The 16,572-nt window shown below is 39.2% G+C and overlaps 1 protein-coding gene across 2 annotated transcripts in view; it reads right to left on the reverse strand.

The window, feature by feature from the left end:
* mylk4a (myosin light chain kinase family, member 4a) overlaps window positions 1-12,169 on the reverse strand; it is a 32,407-nt gene extending 20,238 nt beyond the window's left edge. The window contains exon 1 of one of the 2 annotated variants that reach the window (XM_089130860.1): window positions 11,970-12,169. In XM_089130860.1, the coding sequence (XP_088986986.1) occupies window positions 11,970-12,104 (135 nt within the window). In that variant the 5' untranslated portion in view covers window positions 12,105-12,169. The remainder of the gene's footprint in view (window positions 1-11,969) is intronic. The other variant, XM_039684084.2, reaches the window with a different exon arrangement.
* Window positions 12,170-16,572: the final 4,403 nt, after the last annotated feature.

The raw sequence follows: 16,572 nt of genomic DNA on the forward strand, positions 1-16,572 counted from the left end.
TTGAAATGTAAAATAATTTTGAATTTTGGTGCCCTCTTGACCGAGAAAAGACAGAAAATAACTTTAGGGTGCATTTGTATGCAAGACAACAACTCCCATAATGCACCACATTGCACAGCTCCGCAAGCCACTCCCACTAATCCAGAACAGCGCAAACATCATAGAAATCACTCTCTCGTCTACAAGTCTAACATTAGCTGCTACCAGAGTTAATTAATTTCACAATTTTTTTTATTGAATTTTTATATAAGACAAATATAACAAAACATCAACCATGCCCAAAAAACAATAATAATAAAATAAATAAAAACTTTTTTATATAAAACAGGACCGTACCATAATAAGGCAGATTTGTGTAATAAAATACAAATAAATAGCAACAACATTAGATAATGTATAACATGCATAAAATAACAATTACAAAAGAAAAAGAGAATGACAAAAATAAGGTTAAAAGTCCAGAAAGTTACAATGTTCCTTGTAATAAAATAGGGCGAAGAAAAGGTTCCAAAGCGTCCAGATATGGGGTCCAGACTTTGTAAAACTGGCCTGTTTTCCCATGTAATACGCAAGTAAGGCACTCCAGGGAGATCAACTCAAAAATGATCTTGTACCATCCTTTAAGGGAAGGAGATTTATCACTGATCCAATTAAGTAAAATATTTTTCCTAGCAGCAATTTGCAGCTGCCAGCAAAGGAAAGAATATACAATTCTTATTAGCAGACGAAGTAATGCAACATTAATTTCACAATTAAAATGTTTAAATGTTCGCCGGTTCCTGCCTCCTTCTTCCCACAACAACGAACCCCGTTAACGTTACATTGGCAAACTCATTAGTGAATTACTCCTCGTTTGTATTTATTTCTAAATGGTGAATTACTGCATGATACCTGGATGTTCAGTCAGGCGAAACCATCACAACACAAACGTCCGTGTGCTCGTCTGATTCAGAGATTTCGTCCAGGAGAAATTGCCATCATTGAAATTCTCTGCAGCAGACGGACTCTCTGTGACCCACGACAAGCAGGTCTTCTGCCTCGACAGCAGAAGCCGCAGCATTCGCCTCCTGTTCCTCCATCAGCCTCTGCTGCTCTTCACTATATTGTGGCTCGTAAAGATAGCCACAGACATCGGATTCGAGCAGCAGAATTTCAAAATCCTCTTCTTCCATATCATGTTTAGTTTCTTCCATATCATGTTTAGTTTCTGTCATTGTCATAACCCTATCTCCACAGCGCTTGTTAGCTTAGCTTCCAAACAAGATGGCTGATATTGATTTCAGTATCTGCCATTGAAGTCCCACCCACTGATCTGTAATAGGCCTGTAGCGTGAGTGGGTCCCACACCCTGGATAAATGATGAGCTAGTGTTTGTAGCCTCAACCCTTATACAAAGAAATGGGACTTCCCGCTTTTTATGACGCAAAATGGCGATTTTTACGTCATAAAAAGCAGGAAGTGGAACACTTAAATCCTTATTTCTCCCATCTCAGGGGAAAATAAGGGAATAAACCATGACCACTCAAAAATATGACTGGGTTTCTAAAGATAAAAAGCTTAATGCATGAGGATGAAGTGTCCCTTTAAGATAATATGCCATTTAATTGCTATTGATTGCCTGAAACAAAACTCTTTCAAAGATTCACTGCCCCCAACCGGACAAACCATAGACAATGCAGTGTCGGGTTCATTCTGAGGAGAGATAATTATAGCAGCCAAGTACCTGGTAACAAAACCTCCTAGTGGACTAATAAAAACCTGTGTGCTCTGCCTCTGTGTGCAAACTGCATAAAGCCAGCCATTCAGACTGAACTTGTTGATTTTTTTGCCAGCTGTAACCATTTCATTACAAGTATTATTAAAACAAAACATGCCTGGAAAAAGCACACAAAACATAAGGCAAATATGCAACAATGCATTACCGTCAGGAAACGTACACTGAGCAGGATGGTAAGTGGATCCAGATAAAAACATTTGACACATCAGGTGCAGGAAGAGCAGGTGGGTAATAAATAAATGAAATAGTTTGTGGGTGACAATGAATGTCCTTTTTCTTACAGATGGCTGATGGAGAGCTGATGGAGAGCTGGCAGATTAAGCACACACCTCAGTGGACTGGCATTGGACCATTGAGTAGGTAAGTGTAGCAGGCCGATTGACACTTGGAAGCAGAGTTAAACACAAGAGGGAATAAACAAGGATTACATCTTGGAATCTACTCATGGCACTTGGATTCGCACGCAGAGTTGGGTCCGTGTCCTTATTCAAGGCCAGATAAAGACTGAACTGAGGTGTGTGCTTATAAGTGGAGACTGTTGAGGTGAGTAATAATTGACAGGTGCTGGTGAATAGTACTCCAGTGTCAGAGATCGTTGCATTGTTGTAAGAGAGCCTGGTGATCCAGTGACTGTGTTGGATGTTGGCCAGGATTTGAAGGATTTGACTGCAGCAACCTTCCTCTCCTCCATCTTGACACCTTATTGGCTGATATGATGTCGAAGGTAATGAACGGATATTTGGTGGAAGCTGCACTTCTCAGCCTTTAGGAAGAGGTGGTATTCACTGAGTCTCTGGAAGATCTCCGAAACGTGCTGGGGATGTTTGACCATGAGATCCAGTTGATCTATATAAAAAAAACACAAAGTGGTTCAGGACGTCCCGGAGCACCTCATTCATGAAATCCTGGAATACGGAGTTAACCAGGCCATACTGCATAACCTGATATCCATAGGAAGGTGGTCTTCCACTCGTCCCCCACAGATGAAGTTGTATGCACTTCGGAAGACCGCATTGGTCCCGCAAAGCTGCTCCATAACTGCTGGGATGAGGGTAAGTGAGTATCTGAATTTAACTGATCTTGTTGAGTGACCGGTAATCAATGCATCCTTCTTGGACACAAAGAAAAAACTGGAAGCAACAAGAGAAGTAGAAGGGCATATGTAGCCCTGCTTTAGAGACTCTTTGATGTATTTCTCCATGGCCATTTGTTCTGGGATGTAGTGTGGATAGACTCATCTACAGTGCTTACCTGGTTCAAGGTCGATGGCACAGTCCCTCGATTAGTGTGGTGGTAATTTGGAGGCTTACTTTTGTCAAAAGAGGTCTACAAAGCAGGCTGGGAAATCTATAGATTGCTGAGCGATAGGGCTCTCAATAGAGCTGGAGTTGACTGGAATTTGACATTGTCTTGGAAAAGATTGAGGGAGTTAAGGAAAACATTCAGCGAAACAGTGTTGGCCTTTTTGGAGAACGTCACCCTTTCTCTAGGTGTGCACCGGTTGATGTTGAATGAGCCATGGGCGTCCTAGGATTACACCAGTGGTGAAATCCTCAAGAACCTGAGGTGCAAAAGACTTTTCATGCAGGCTGCCCACTCGTAGGATCACAGGTTCATAGCGAATGCAACCTCGGCCCAGGACTTTTCCAGTCGCTGACTGTATCTTGTACAGGGCTTTAGTTGTAGCTTTCTGGAGTTGTAGCTGCCTGCAAAGGCTTCCAGAGATTGAGTTATTGGCTGACCCAAGGATAGTCGTGAAGGATAGTAACTGTAACTCACCATGGGACGAAGTGGACGGATGGGACGAGCAGCAATCAAATGCCCACTTGCCCCACAGTATGGACAAATATTCTGGGTCACTCGACAGAGTCTTTCAGTAGGAGATAAACAAGTACTTTCCACTTGCATGGGTTCTATCTTTGGTTCTGAGGAGCTGGGTCTTTCTGATTGGCAATAGGAAGTGGAGGAATGCAAGAAATTATACTGATCTAGACAGTTGTGCATTCACAGACTACGTTTACATGTGCACCAATAATGCGATTATTTCTAATAATCAGAGTAAGGTCTTAATCGCAGTAAGATGTTTGCATGACATGAGCAGAGCTCTTATCTCCGGTTTATATGCAGTTTTTGTTTGCTTATAATTATGGTAATACCACACTAAGATGTGGTATACAGTCTTATACAGTATACAGTATGCATGTTAACTCACAAACATCAAATTCAAAATACATTTGTATGGATGTATTGGATATTATTCAACGCCATGATGAACCGTTTTCCTGCACCGTCTGGATGAAGATACAGGGCAGAGACTTTCATTCATTGTTAAAAAAGGTTATGGTAACACGCTCAAAGTGATTGACCAATCACAACACACTGCTCCAGCCGACCAATCAGAGAATAATGTGCTTTTCAGAAAGAGCGATTTCATATAGACGGGAACTAAACAGGGGTGCTTTCCTGAAAGCATCGTTAGCCAACTATGGTCGCAAGTTGGTCTCAATTTCCATTGAACTCTATTTTTAACGACGGAACTTGCGACCATAGTTGGCTAACGATGCTTTCGGGAAACGCAGCCCTGGCCGTCCTGGAACAAAAGTCAAATATGAGGAAAATAATCTTTAAAAAAATATTTATATATTTAACTTTCAATCATGAAAACTTACAAGTAGAGCCCAAAAACAAAATCAAGACTTTTAAAAAAGGACATAATATGTCCCCTTCAAATGATTCACCCATTTGAACATGAATATTTATTGAAAGGGTAGACTGATCTCATGAAGTAGCGTGTGTATGCCACGCCAATTCGTATTTCCATTTTTGGCGTGCTATCAAGACGCATAATCGCCTTTCAGCGTGTTTATGAACGCCGTTGACTTAACGTTATATAAATATATGACTTACCTCAACCACGTCCCTAAACCTAACCGTCACTGGGGTTAATGGCATTTATGAGTGTTCCCTTACCATCCTAGGTAAAAAAAAAAAGATATGACTTACCTCAACCACATCCCTAAACTTAACCGTCTCTGGGGTTAATGGCATTTATGATTGGAGATTTGACTGCGTGTACAGACACACGGAATGACGCGGACGTTAATGGCGTAGACATGTACTGTAGTTGAAATGTAAAATAATTTTGAATTTTGGTGCCCTCTTGACCGAGAAAAGACAGAAAATAACTTTAGGGTGCATTTGTATGCAAGACAACAACTCCCACAATGCACCACATTGCACAGCTCCGCAAGCCACTCCCACTAATCCAGAACAGCGCAAACATCATAGAAATCACTCTCTCGTCTACAAGTCTAATGTTAGCTGCTACCAGAGTTAATTAATTTCACAATTTTCCATGCCCAAAAAACAATAATAATAAAATAAATAAAAACTCAGATTTTTATATAAAACAGGACCGTACCATAATAAGGCAGATTTGTGTAATAAAATAAAATAAATAGCAACAACATTAGATAATGTATAACATGCATAAAATAACAATTACAAAAGATAAAGAGAATGACAAAAATAAGGTTAAAAGTCCAGAAAGTTACAATGTTCCTTGTGATAAAATATTCATTTTCATTCATGAAGTTGTGTGAATAAAATCCGTATACAGTAGAAGCGAACACATGCACACTTTGGTCAAAGCAGTAATAATGTGATTAAGGTGTTTACATGCCTGCTTATTGCGATTAAAATCAGCGTACGCCACAAGGTTTAATGCTAATATGGTTACTACGATTATGAGCTTAATCGCATTAGTTTGGTCAAAGTATTGCGTTTACATGAGGTAAAGTTTAATCGCAATATAATCACATTATGAATGTATCTCAGATAGAATGTTGGATGAATCTTTCAAGTCCCACGTTGTCGTCATAAATAGATAGCTGCAACCGCAACAATGGATTTAATCATTGGTGATACGTGATAAGTAGTGCTCTTTCATTCCATCCACTTCAGGCAGCAAGAGTTCTAAATTTCAGAGCATAATCAGATTGAGCTTTTACCTTGGCGAAGATGATAAAATTGGTCACAGACGATGGAGCCGCTCACTGAATGGCCAAACACCTGAATGTGAATCAAAAACATTTGCGGAGAGATTGTGTAGACTGGTCCTAGTCTCGCGTAGCCAGACCTTCAGACTGACGGCTGAAGGTCTGGAATTCATAGCAGCTTTCTTTGGCCAAGGCCCGCCCATAAGGCCGTTTGACCGACATGTCAAACAACCAATTACAGTTCGTTTCATTCAGCGTCACGTTTCGGGGCGTGTAAATGTCCCCACAACAACAGACAGGCGTGCAACAAGTCAGTCAGCAGTCAGCAGCAGTTACCGGAGGCGCTCGTTAACAACGCTCCGCGTTGATCTTCCATAATAGATAGGAGGGGACATACAACTACGTTTAGCTGATCTTGATTAATGCTCATTGTAACTTACATAGGTCACTCATATAAACACAACAGTTTTTTTTTCCGCAATCACAAATCTGCGCTTTGTTTCCCGGCGGACCGAAAATAAACGCGACACTGACGCCCCCCGGAAATCCGATAAAATTCAACCAATCAGATGACGACTTCGACATTCCTGAAGTGTTTCCAGTTAAGTGTACCATATGCATCAGACGTTTAGCCAACGTTCCGTGGGCGTGACGTCTGAGGCTGAGACTAGACTGGTCCAGTCCTGTCAACAGGGAGATAATGAAAGAATTGTTTTAGACTGTTCAGTGGGAAATCGTTGCGGGTGCATCTCTAACGCCAGCAAACATTACAGGGGAAAGCATTGCAGTCCTCCACCATGCCAGAGTAGGGCTCTGGGGTGACCATGGGACTGGCAATGAAGACTAATGAAGGAGCGGTGTCAGAGGAAGTGATGGGTGCCAATGTGTGTCTGGACAGTTTGTGGTGAAGAGTTTTAGCCGGTACTTTAAATGGATCAGGAACATCTAGATTCATATTAGCAATAACCTGGCCTTCTGCCAGGAAACATACACTAAACAGGGTGGTAAGTGAATCCAAATAAGAACTTTAAGACACACAGCGGGTGCATGAAGAGCAGATGAGTTATAAATAAGTGAAATAGTTTGTGGGTGATGACAATGAATGTCCTTTTTTTTTTTACAGATGGCTGATGGAGAGCTGACAGAGCTGGAAGATGAAGCACACACCTCAGTTGACTGACATTGGAAAATTGAGTAGATAAGTATAGCAGCCGAATACTCACTTGGAAGCAGAGTTAGAAACAAGAGGGAATAAACAAGTTTGTTTTTTTTGCACTTGGATTCACGTGAGTTGGGTCCATGTCCTTATTCAAGGCCAGATAAAAGGTGTGTTCGACATCGCCTGCGGCTGGATGCAACCGATCGGCGAGATTAGCCGCGTGCAGGCGGGGAGGAGCTGCAAACGGAGACGTGAAGTCGGACAATTTCTGGTCCCCGTACTGACGGCTCACGTGGTGTTTGCATGGTTATACCACAGCTAAAGTGAAATAAATGCAACATTTGCCAAATAAACAGATATTTCAGACACATTTTCATTCAATACTTTACTGCTTCATAGAGCATCTGTTTGAACTAGAATACAGTTCAAAATAAGCCTATAATCAATGACGTGAAATCAACGCTTTTTAATCAGTTTTATTTAGATAAAAATGATAAGTATGACACAATATAACATTGCGACTACATGAAAAGAGTGTTTACTGTTATAAAATACTGATTTGTGAGCTTTAGTGGAACTAAATGTATGAGAATAAACACGAAACGCACGTGATCGTTGTCATGCGGTGAATCCGGCGAATCGTGGAACAGCTGTGACATCATCAGAGCTCGTGCAGCCGCTCTTGAGAAGCTGCGCTGGCTGAGTCCTCCGGCTACTCTCGTATCGCTCTCGCGGTACTTTGATGGCATACGTCACAGTCACGTGGAGTCAGCGCTGCATCAAGTCGGACAAAATTTCTAACCGGCATGCACTGTTTCAAGTCAGCCGACGATCGGTCTGCGCAGAGCTGCATGAAGTCGAACAAGCCTAATGACTGAACTGAGTAATGATTGACAGGTGCTGGTGATTAGTACTTTGGTGACAGGGATCATTGTGGGCCAGTTGTTCAAAACATTTAATCTGGATCAAAATGATCCGGATTTGGAAATCCCATTTTTTCCTATCCAGGATCAGGTAATCCGTTTTACTTTTATGCCATTATTTTAAAAGCAACATTGGACTGGATCACCCTGATCCAGATACACAGTTTTCAAGACTACCAAATCTGGATTACCAGTGCTCTAAATGGGACAACATATCACAATGTGGGCTACCAGCTATGTAAAGAACAGGTAGCAGGGCCAACATGGGGTCACTGTAAGTGTTTCTTATTTTGAGACAAAACACAAATGGGGACAAGATAATTTTTATCTTATTTTTACTTTACTATACTGAATAGCTTAATTGTTAGCCTATGTCTACTTTATCACTGTTACAATGGTTACACAAGTCAATTGCAAAATATAAATAAAAGTATATAAACTAAATGATACAAATGTATTATTTGACCAATTTTAAAGTTTTACTACATTTTCATCCTGAAATCCACCTTGAAATCCTACCCCCTGTTGGGATCAGGATAATCCTGTTTTTTTGGATCAAAGTTATCCAAATCCCACTGACAAGTTTTGAAAAACACAAACTGAAGGTTTGGATTCAAACTAGAATTGGATTCCCTGATCTAATCTGATTTCAGATTCCTTCTTTCCCTTTTGAACAACCCATTTTTAAGATTTGATCCAATCTGATAACCAAAATACGATCAGCTTACCTTTGAACAACTGGCCCCCTATGATAGTGAGAGAACCTCGTGATCCCATGGCAATTACATTGCACCATTGGCGGAATTATTGGAACATAACGATCCCTCTATACAACTCTTCGTGAGCTTTGAATTATAAGGTTCTATCTCCGTTTAGGGTAGTTCTGAGATATTGAGCATCAAAGTTTTTACATCCCAGCTGGCAAAACTGTTATGTAGTATAATCTTCTATTATAGCTTTATCTATTAATCTTTTTTCTTTTTCTTTTTTTACAAAAATAACACCACACAGGCTTTAATAAACACCTAATGGATCAGATTATGTCAAAAACTCAATTTCGACCAAAAGTGGAGATAGAACCTTTTAATTCTAAGCTCACATCTTGTTGTAATTGTAATATTAAACCTATTTCTAAAAGATCTAAATCTACTTAAGATGTACTGTATAGCTTTCTTGCATTACTTATTTTGTAAGTTGCTTTGGATAAAAGCATCTGTTAACTGCATAAATGTAAATGTAAACCCCTTTTGTTTACTATAAAAACCATATGGTGGAATGTTGCATCTATGACTCTGCAGTTATAAATGCATAAATAAATATATAAATTTGGTGATGGATGGTGCAACTGTCTGCGAACATCAGAATAGGTGACTATTTCAAATTCAGCCGCATGACAATATAGGGTGGTCATCCCATTTATCTTGTTTGCAGACAATGAGCATACCAACTGTCTGACAGCACTAAATCACATGACACTAGCTCAGCTTCCCTTTGGTGGCCCTGGGAGAAAAAAAATATAATGGCATTCGCCATGCAAGCTAAATATGACAACTCAACAAAATTAGCTCACAACAAACAGATAAATAAATATAAGCTAATCAAACGCTAATCATATAGCCACAATAAGTGGCAAATAAAACATTTGTAAAAGCACTGTTCTTCAAATTACATCATTTGTAACATTAATTACATTAATTCCCACCGAATATGATTTTCAATTATCTTTTTACTATCCACATTAAAATTATTTATATAATTCATGTTGGGTGGTCATGATTATTTTCCAGAGTGGACAAGATAACAGCTGTCATCATGACTCATAAATGTCTGACGGAACAGATATACAGTCCGGAAATAATTTTTGTTTATCTACAGCTCAGATATAGAAATCTGATGAAATAAAGTAGCACTGTAATATATTTGTTGTATATATATATATATATATATATATATATTTGTTGGTTTAATTACAGTGAAGTTATCACCTCATTGCTGAGAAATGTAATGCTTTATAGCTTTAAGTATCGAAGCTGTTTTTATTTATAAAAGCCTCGAGCAGAGGTTGAAAACAGCTCCTGAATATTTCTTTTCTTTACAAAGATAAATATAAAGTTCCCACCTCAAGAAAATGCTGTGAGCGAGCGCATTCAGGCCACGTAACAGTAAAAATCTATCTTTGTGAATAAACATGTCGTCCTCGCCTTGTGGTGGCTTGGAATTAAATGGAGAATTGTATATGCATGTTTAGACGTAGGTCAGATGTCCAGATATCGGATATATGATTTAAAACCACATTTGGAAGTGGCTCAGATTGGATGCGAGAAAAAAAAAAATCGGATCTTGTGCAGATTTTTGTGTTTACATGTGTGCAACAAAATTCTGAACAAATATTCTGTTTCATTTGAATATTTGTAACATGTAAAATAAGGATACTGTTAAAGGGTTAGTTCACCCAAAAATGAAAATTAAGTCATTAATTACTCACCCCCATGCTGTACCAACCCCGTAAGACCTTCGTTCATCTTCGGAACACAAATAAAGATATTTTTGATTGAATCTGAGTGCTGGATCAGTCCTAGATAGACTGCCTAAGGGACTGGCTCTTGACGGCCCATAAAGTCATTAAAGAAAAGGTTTAAATATTCCATGTGCCTACAGCGGCTCAATTATAAGTTTATCAAGCGACGAGACTACTTTTTGTGCGAAAAAAACATAAATAACGACTTTATCCACTATTCCATTACTTCCTTATGGGCGCATGCACGAGAACTGAGACGAGGACGTTCTCATTCGTCTACTTCTTGTTACCGGCTGCTCACCACTTAGGAGTTTTACCGCCCCCTACCGTATAAGATGATGTGCTGATATAGCTGGAAGCGCAAAACTTTCTGTTTACAAGCAGAGGAAGATGCGCGCTGTACATACGCTTTTCAATTTGCGTATTTTCCGCACTATAAGGTGCACTTAAAAGCCTCAAAAAACGACAGTGTTCCTTATAATCCGAAGCGCCTTATATATGGATCATCATTTTATACGGTAGGTGGCGGTAAAACTCCTAAGCGGTTTTCTGACTTAATTTTCATTTTTGGGTGAACTAACCCTTTAAAAAGACCGTTTTCATATATAGATAGTCTAACTGCTTTCTCGGAGACAGCGGCAACGCCAACACAGATTTGAATGTTCCTGTGAGATTTTGTCAAAGGTTTAATAGACACAGGTGAATCATGGTCATTTACGAAAGAGATCACATGGGTGTTTGAATCGAAATCGCGATTTTTTTTTTGACGGTTAATCGGGCAGATCTAACCATAAGTAACTGATGATATACAAAACAACAGTTTGCAACTCCACTTTTTGTGCAAGTAAGGTACTGTACATTCAAGAAATGGACTTCAACTTGACTTGAGGCAAAGAAAGTCTTAATTTTTTTCTGTAACTGATTACAGATTGAGCCTGATGTTAACCGATGAATGTGCTTGAAATAAAGGTGCCAACAAATGGACTATCAGATACTCAGATCTCAAGGATCAATGGATTACACATGACTCCAGTTCATAGTCATATGAAACGAGAGACTTTTCCGACCTCCACACATGGCATTTGTTAACATGCTGTAAAGTCTTAAAGCTACGTGACTCACTGCATCAGGTGCTGACAACTTCTTTACGTCACTGCTGCTCTGGGAAACAGGTGAATGAGTTTCTGCGACTATTACACATCTAGTCTGTGATGACTTGACATGGTGTGCACTGCCAAATGCTTACATTGTTTCCAGAGGCATGACTACACTTGATATGTTTAAATATAGCATTGTATAATTTAAAAAATGTGTCTTTTGCACTAACTTCTGTTAATAAATAAAATATTGTATACATTCATTATTAACTAGTTATTTATTTACTTTACTTGAAAGGAACAAATCAGTTGCTATCTTGAGCAACCAATGAATCTAAAAATACAGCTGGCAGGTTCCTGTCCACCTTACCCTGAAAATGATTTGCTTAAGCAGCTGCAAAAGCATCAGATTGCAAATTGAAGCTATAAAATGAACAACAAATACAGTTGTTCAGCAGTTACAGTAAAGCAAGCAAACAAACAAACATTTACTGTACCTGTTCGTTGATGCTTGAGGATCTGGCTTTTTTTCGGTATGAGAGTAAGTCCCAGACTTTATGCCAAAGATAAGATGCCATAATACACACAATGCCAACAATCCAAGTTTCTCTGCCCTTGATGAAACAATACATTGCCACTCACTACTTGTTATTTCTTCTCATAGGACTGTTATGTGTGTGTGTATATAACCACAGAATGTGGCTTGAATCAACGCCCCCTTTTTTCCCTACCTAGTGTGACTACTAAAAGGACCAAGGGGACAAAACCATACGTCTCTAGTGACACAAGAGTGACAGGTGGAGAGATAAGGCTATTTGAATTGGCTGCCCTTTTTTCACTCTCACTTACCATCCTTGTGATATCTAAACAACTGTTATGCAATGTGCGCATGCTTGACAAGGCAACCAGTTCCCCTCTACTTGAGATACCAATGCTACAGCTTAGGCCCCATCCACACTACTGCGTTTTTGTTTAAAAATGGAGAATTAATGCCTGGTTCAGATTACACGATTTTAGCACAATCCTTTTGACGTAGGGTGTCGTGGGGATTCGTAAACGACAACGGGCGTCGGGACGCAAGATTCAATCGTATCATCTCGTATAGTGTGTCATAGTGGGCGACAACCTACATCGCGTCTGTGATGCTTCACGACAAAAAGACTAGCATGTTTAATTTTTTTTTTTAACGGTCGTCCACAACATGTATGTGGTTGACCAATAGGAGCACAAGCTTTTCTGTATAAAACTTTCAAAAAAGACAAAACGAAAGAGAGATGATGGTGCTAACGTTAAAACTAGAAGTAAAAATATATAAGAAAACAATATTTTACCTCAAGTTCTCTTTGGAGGATTGACAGCCCATACTGTCCTCTGTCCTCACGCAATGGCCGTGAGACACACGTAATTCAACCAGTTCACACACTCACACACCACACCGTGTATTTCTCACGCTGAAAAGGCAATGCCGAGCAATCCAGGAAGTCACTCGCTACGAGTTTCGCCTTCTCGATGACGTCACGCACGCTGTTAAACACGACATGCGATGACTGGTCAGGAAGTAACGTGTAGTCTGACATGTGTCTTGTCCACGACACGACAAGATTTTAGGAGTCAATAATCTGTAATCTGACACAGTGACTATCGTAACAGACAAAAAAAATCGTGTAATCTGAACCAGGCATAAAACGAATACTATCTCCGTCCACACCAGCGTTTTATCTGCGTATTAGAATTGATCTCCGTCCACATTAAAACGACTGAAAATGCAGATCACGTGACCATTCACCAACACTGGGCATGCGCGTGCCGGTGTAAACGGTGGCTGACCGATGACCAATTAGAGTGTAAGTCTCTGCGTCAGCGTTTCTAAAGTCCTCCGTTTTGTCCCGTCTTCACTAAAATGCCCTCCGGAAATTCAAAACGCAAAACGGAGGTGCAGCGTTTCTAAAATTCTCCGTTTCAGGTCTTCGTTTTTTCCATTTTAGTCTGAACGGGAGGTGCAAACGTAGCAAAAGGTCTCTGTTTTTAAACGAAAACGCAGTAGTGTGGACGGGGCCTACGTGCACATCATATCTCAGCTACTTCAACAGAAACATATTTTTATCATTCACAAAGTATGCTCTCAACATCATTCAGTGAACACCAAATATACACAGATTGAAGTTCTATGTTTGGACATTTAATATAATAAAAATACAAATACTACATAGACGCCTTTCAGGTTGAACTATAATAAGTTGTATTTTGGTTATTTCTGGGAACCCCAGTTATAAAACAGACAATTCTATCATATTCACCCATCATGCTTTAAGCTGGGTACACACCAAAAGATAATCGGGCTGATTTTGGGCCGATTTCCCCCCTTCTGACAATCCTAGCTATGTCCCGATTATCTTGATGGTTCTACAGATTATCTTATCAGATTCTCTCTTGGTGTGAGGTGTGTTAAGAGTGTCTGAACCCGCTCGGAAGAACGTCGGAGCCGCCCCGATCAGAAATCCTGATGTTTGGGTGGAAACCCGAGGACAAACGCGTGCGCGCTCTGGAGATAATCACTTGAAACGAAACAATATCCAATCAGAAAGCGAGATGTTGGAAGACGGAAGCAGAAAACGGAAGACTGAAGTTGATGTCTCCACGACTTTTCGTGATTTTTCTGTGAAGATCATTCCAAACACTAACATCACAATTTCTTCCTGCATATCATCCGCTATGCTTATTCTGAAGTCTTGTGAGATTTTGCGAGATTTCCTGTGTTCACAGTCTAGACTCTAGTCTTTTCGTGTGTGGTGTGCTGTCTTCGTCGCATCATGGCACACCACACACTATAGGAACAAAATGGTATAATCTAGGATTTTTTTTCTATCACATTTTGAAAATCTTATAAGATGTAAAAAATCCTTTGGTGTGTACCCAGCATTAGATGCTCAAAACTTCCGGTTCGCAGCTTGACACGTTTAGGTCTATTCTTTAAGGTAGGTGTTATTGAGTAGCTCTGAAACGAAGGTTGTAATCTGTTTTACTTCATTTTAATGACTAGAAAGGCAACAAGCAATGGCAACATTAGTTCGCAAAATAAAATAAAATAATGAAAAAATAGACCTAATACATTTATCAATAGTTGATTTCCACGTATTCGCATTTAGCTTAATGTGCTTAAAAGGATACTCCACTTTTTTTGGAAATAGGCATTTTACAATTCCCCCAGAGTATACATTTTTTCCTGTGGAAGTCTATGGAGAAACTGTCTGGTTACTGATGTTCTTCTAAATATCAGAAAATCGTCTGAATGGATTTGAAAATGGTAAAACCCAACTGTTCAACTCTGAGGTAGTTGTAAAATGAGCCTATTACCAAAAAAAGTGGAGTATCCCTTTAATGTAGGCTATGTGTAGTCATTGAAGTTGCACAGCCCACTCCACTAGATGGCAGCCGTGTGCCACGTTTTATCACTGTGGAACCAAGGTTTGAGAGAGAAATCTCAAACTATAAGGTAAATACACATTCATGGATTGGCAGATGCTATCTGATGCTAATTAATTGCATTTAAGTTAAACATGTTATAATTTTCAAACCAGTCACATTACTGTTAATGGTGCCATGCTATAGCAGTATAGTGAGTACAGCTAAAGGAAGACAGGGCATGACTGGCATATCACATAATAACGTTGTCTGAGGTAAACAGTCTTTGTGTGTGTGTGCACAGCCTATACCTGTTCGCCCTCGAGCTCAATATGCTTCAGCTCCCAGAAGCAGCGCATGGTCTCGACCCTCTCCAGATAGTGGAAAAAGGCCAGCTTTCCCAAATGTATTCTGGCCTGTTTGAATTGAGCAGACTCATCTGGAGTCTCTGTGTTTTTGAGCAGGGTCACTTCAATCACTGGCCTCTTGTGGCTTGGTGTCTTTTTAGGGCTGGATGCGTAAAAAGAAAGTCGAAATGAATTAGTCCATCAGTAAAATTCTGCAGCAGGAAGTGAATGCACTCAAATGTTGTTGTTGTTATTATTCTTAAACTAGTTGTTAGACACAAGCCATGATGAAAACTGTTGTTTAATAAATTCATTAAAGCAGACAACAAGAACAGTCATGCAGGAGGACCCCGACGACACCAAACCAACACTATTCAGTTCTGCACCACTGACACATCTATGTAAATCATTATGTTCACTTGTATTGTAATAATTACTTTCATGAGCTCATTGTTCCAATTCCTAAAATGAATACATGATGTTGTCTAAATGCATGGGTTTGTATTAACATAAATCGGAACATTTCTGACATATGGACATTACTTGAGTCACCTCTGATAAAAGATTGTCATGTAGACACGTGCGTTTTCTGTGAAGCTGCAAGCTGCTTTGAAACAATGTATTGTGAAAAGATTTTGATTATTAATCAGATATTATAACTTGACCTAGTTCTTAAGTTTATGGTTATTAAAACATGATGACACATTTGTAGGGTTTTTTTTATTTACAAAAACGATTTTCTAAAATTGCAACATGATATTTAATTGCAGCTGTCACATGGCTATAAAGAGTTCAGATGCAAAAGCCTCTAAGTGCCACTTGAAATTTTCTTCTAGAATGATCATTTTTATCAAGCTTGTATATTTAAGTTCAGTAATTTCACTTAAATGGCAATGATAATTACCTATTAATTGTTATTTAAGCGAAATTACTGAACTTAAATTTACAAGTTTGATAAAAATCATCATTAAAGAAGAAAATTTCAAATGGCATTTAGAGGCTTTTGCATCTGAACTCTTCATATATATATATATATATATATATATATATATATATATATATATATATCATATAATTGATAGGTGTTGTTTTACATCTTAAATTTGACTTATGAAGTAGCACGTTTATTTAAATTTGTTTAGGTATCTCTACACCGTTTCCGGCTCACAAGAGACATTTAATTAATGAAATGAAACAGACACAGTGCAGTGGTTTTGTTTCGCGAATGAAGAAACCTTCTTAATTCTTCTTCTTTAACCTTCTAAATTCCAACTTCGAACTTCTCGTGGAAGTGGAACTCAACTCAAGTTAACTTTCCTGTCACTAAAGAATCTCGCGAGACGAGATTTCA

The sequence above is a fragment of the Pimephales promelas genome, chromosome 5 (assembly GCF_988280905.1).
Source record: "Pimephales promelas chromosome 5, fPimPro1.hap1.1, whole genome shotgun sequence".
NCBI classification, from domain to species: Eukaryota; Metazoa; Chordata; class Actinopteri; order Cypriniformes; family Leuciscidae; genus Pimephales; species Pimephales promelas.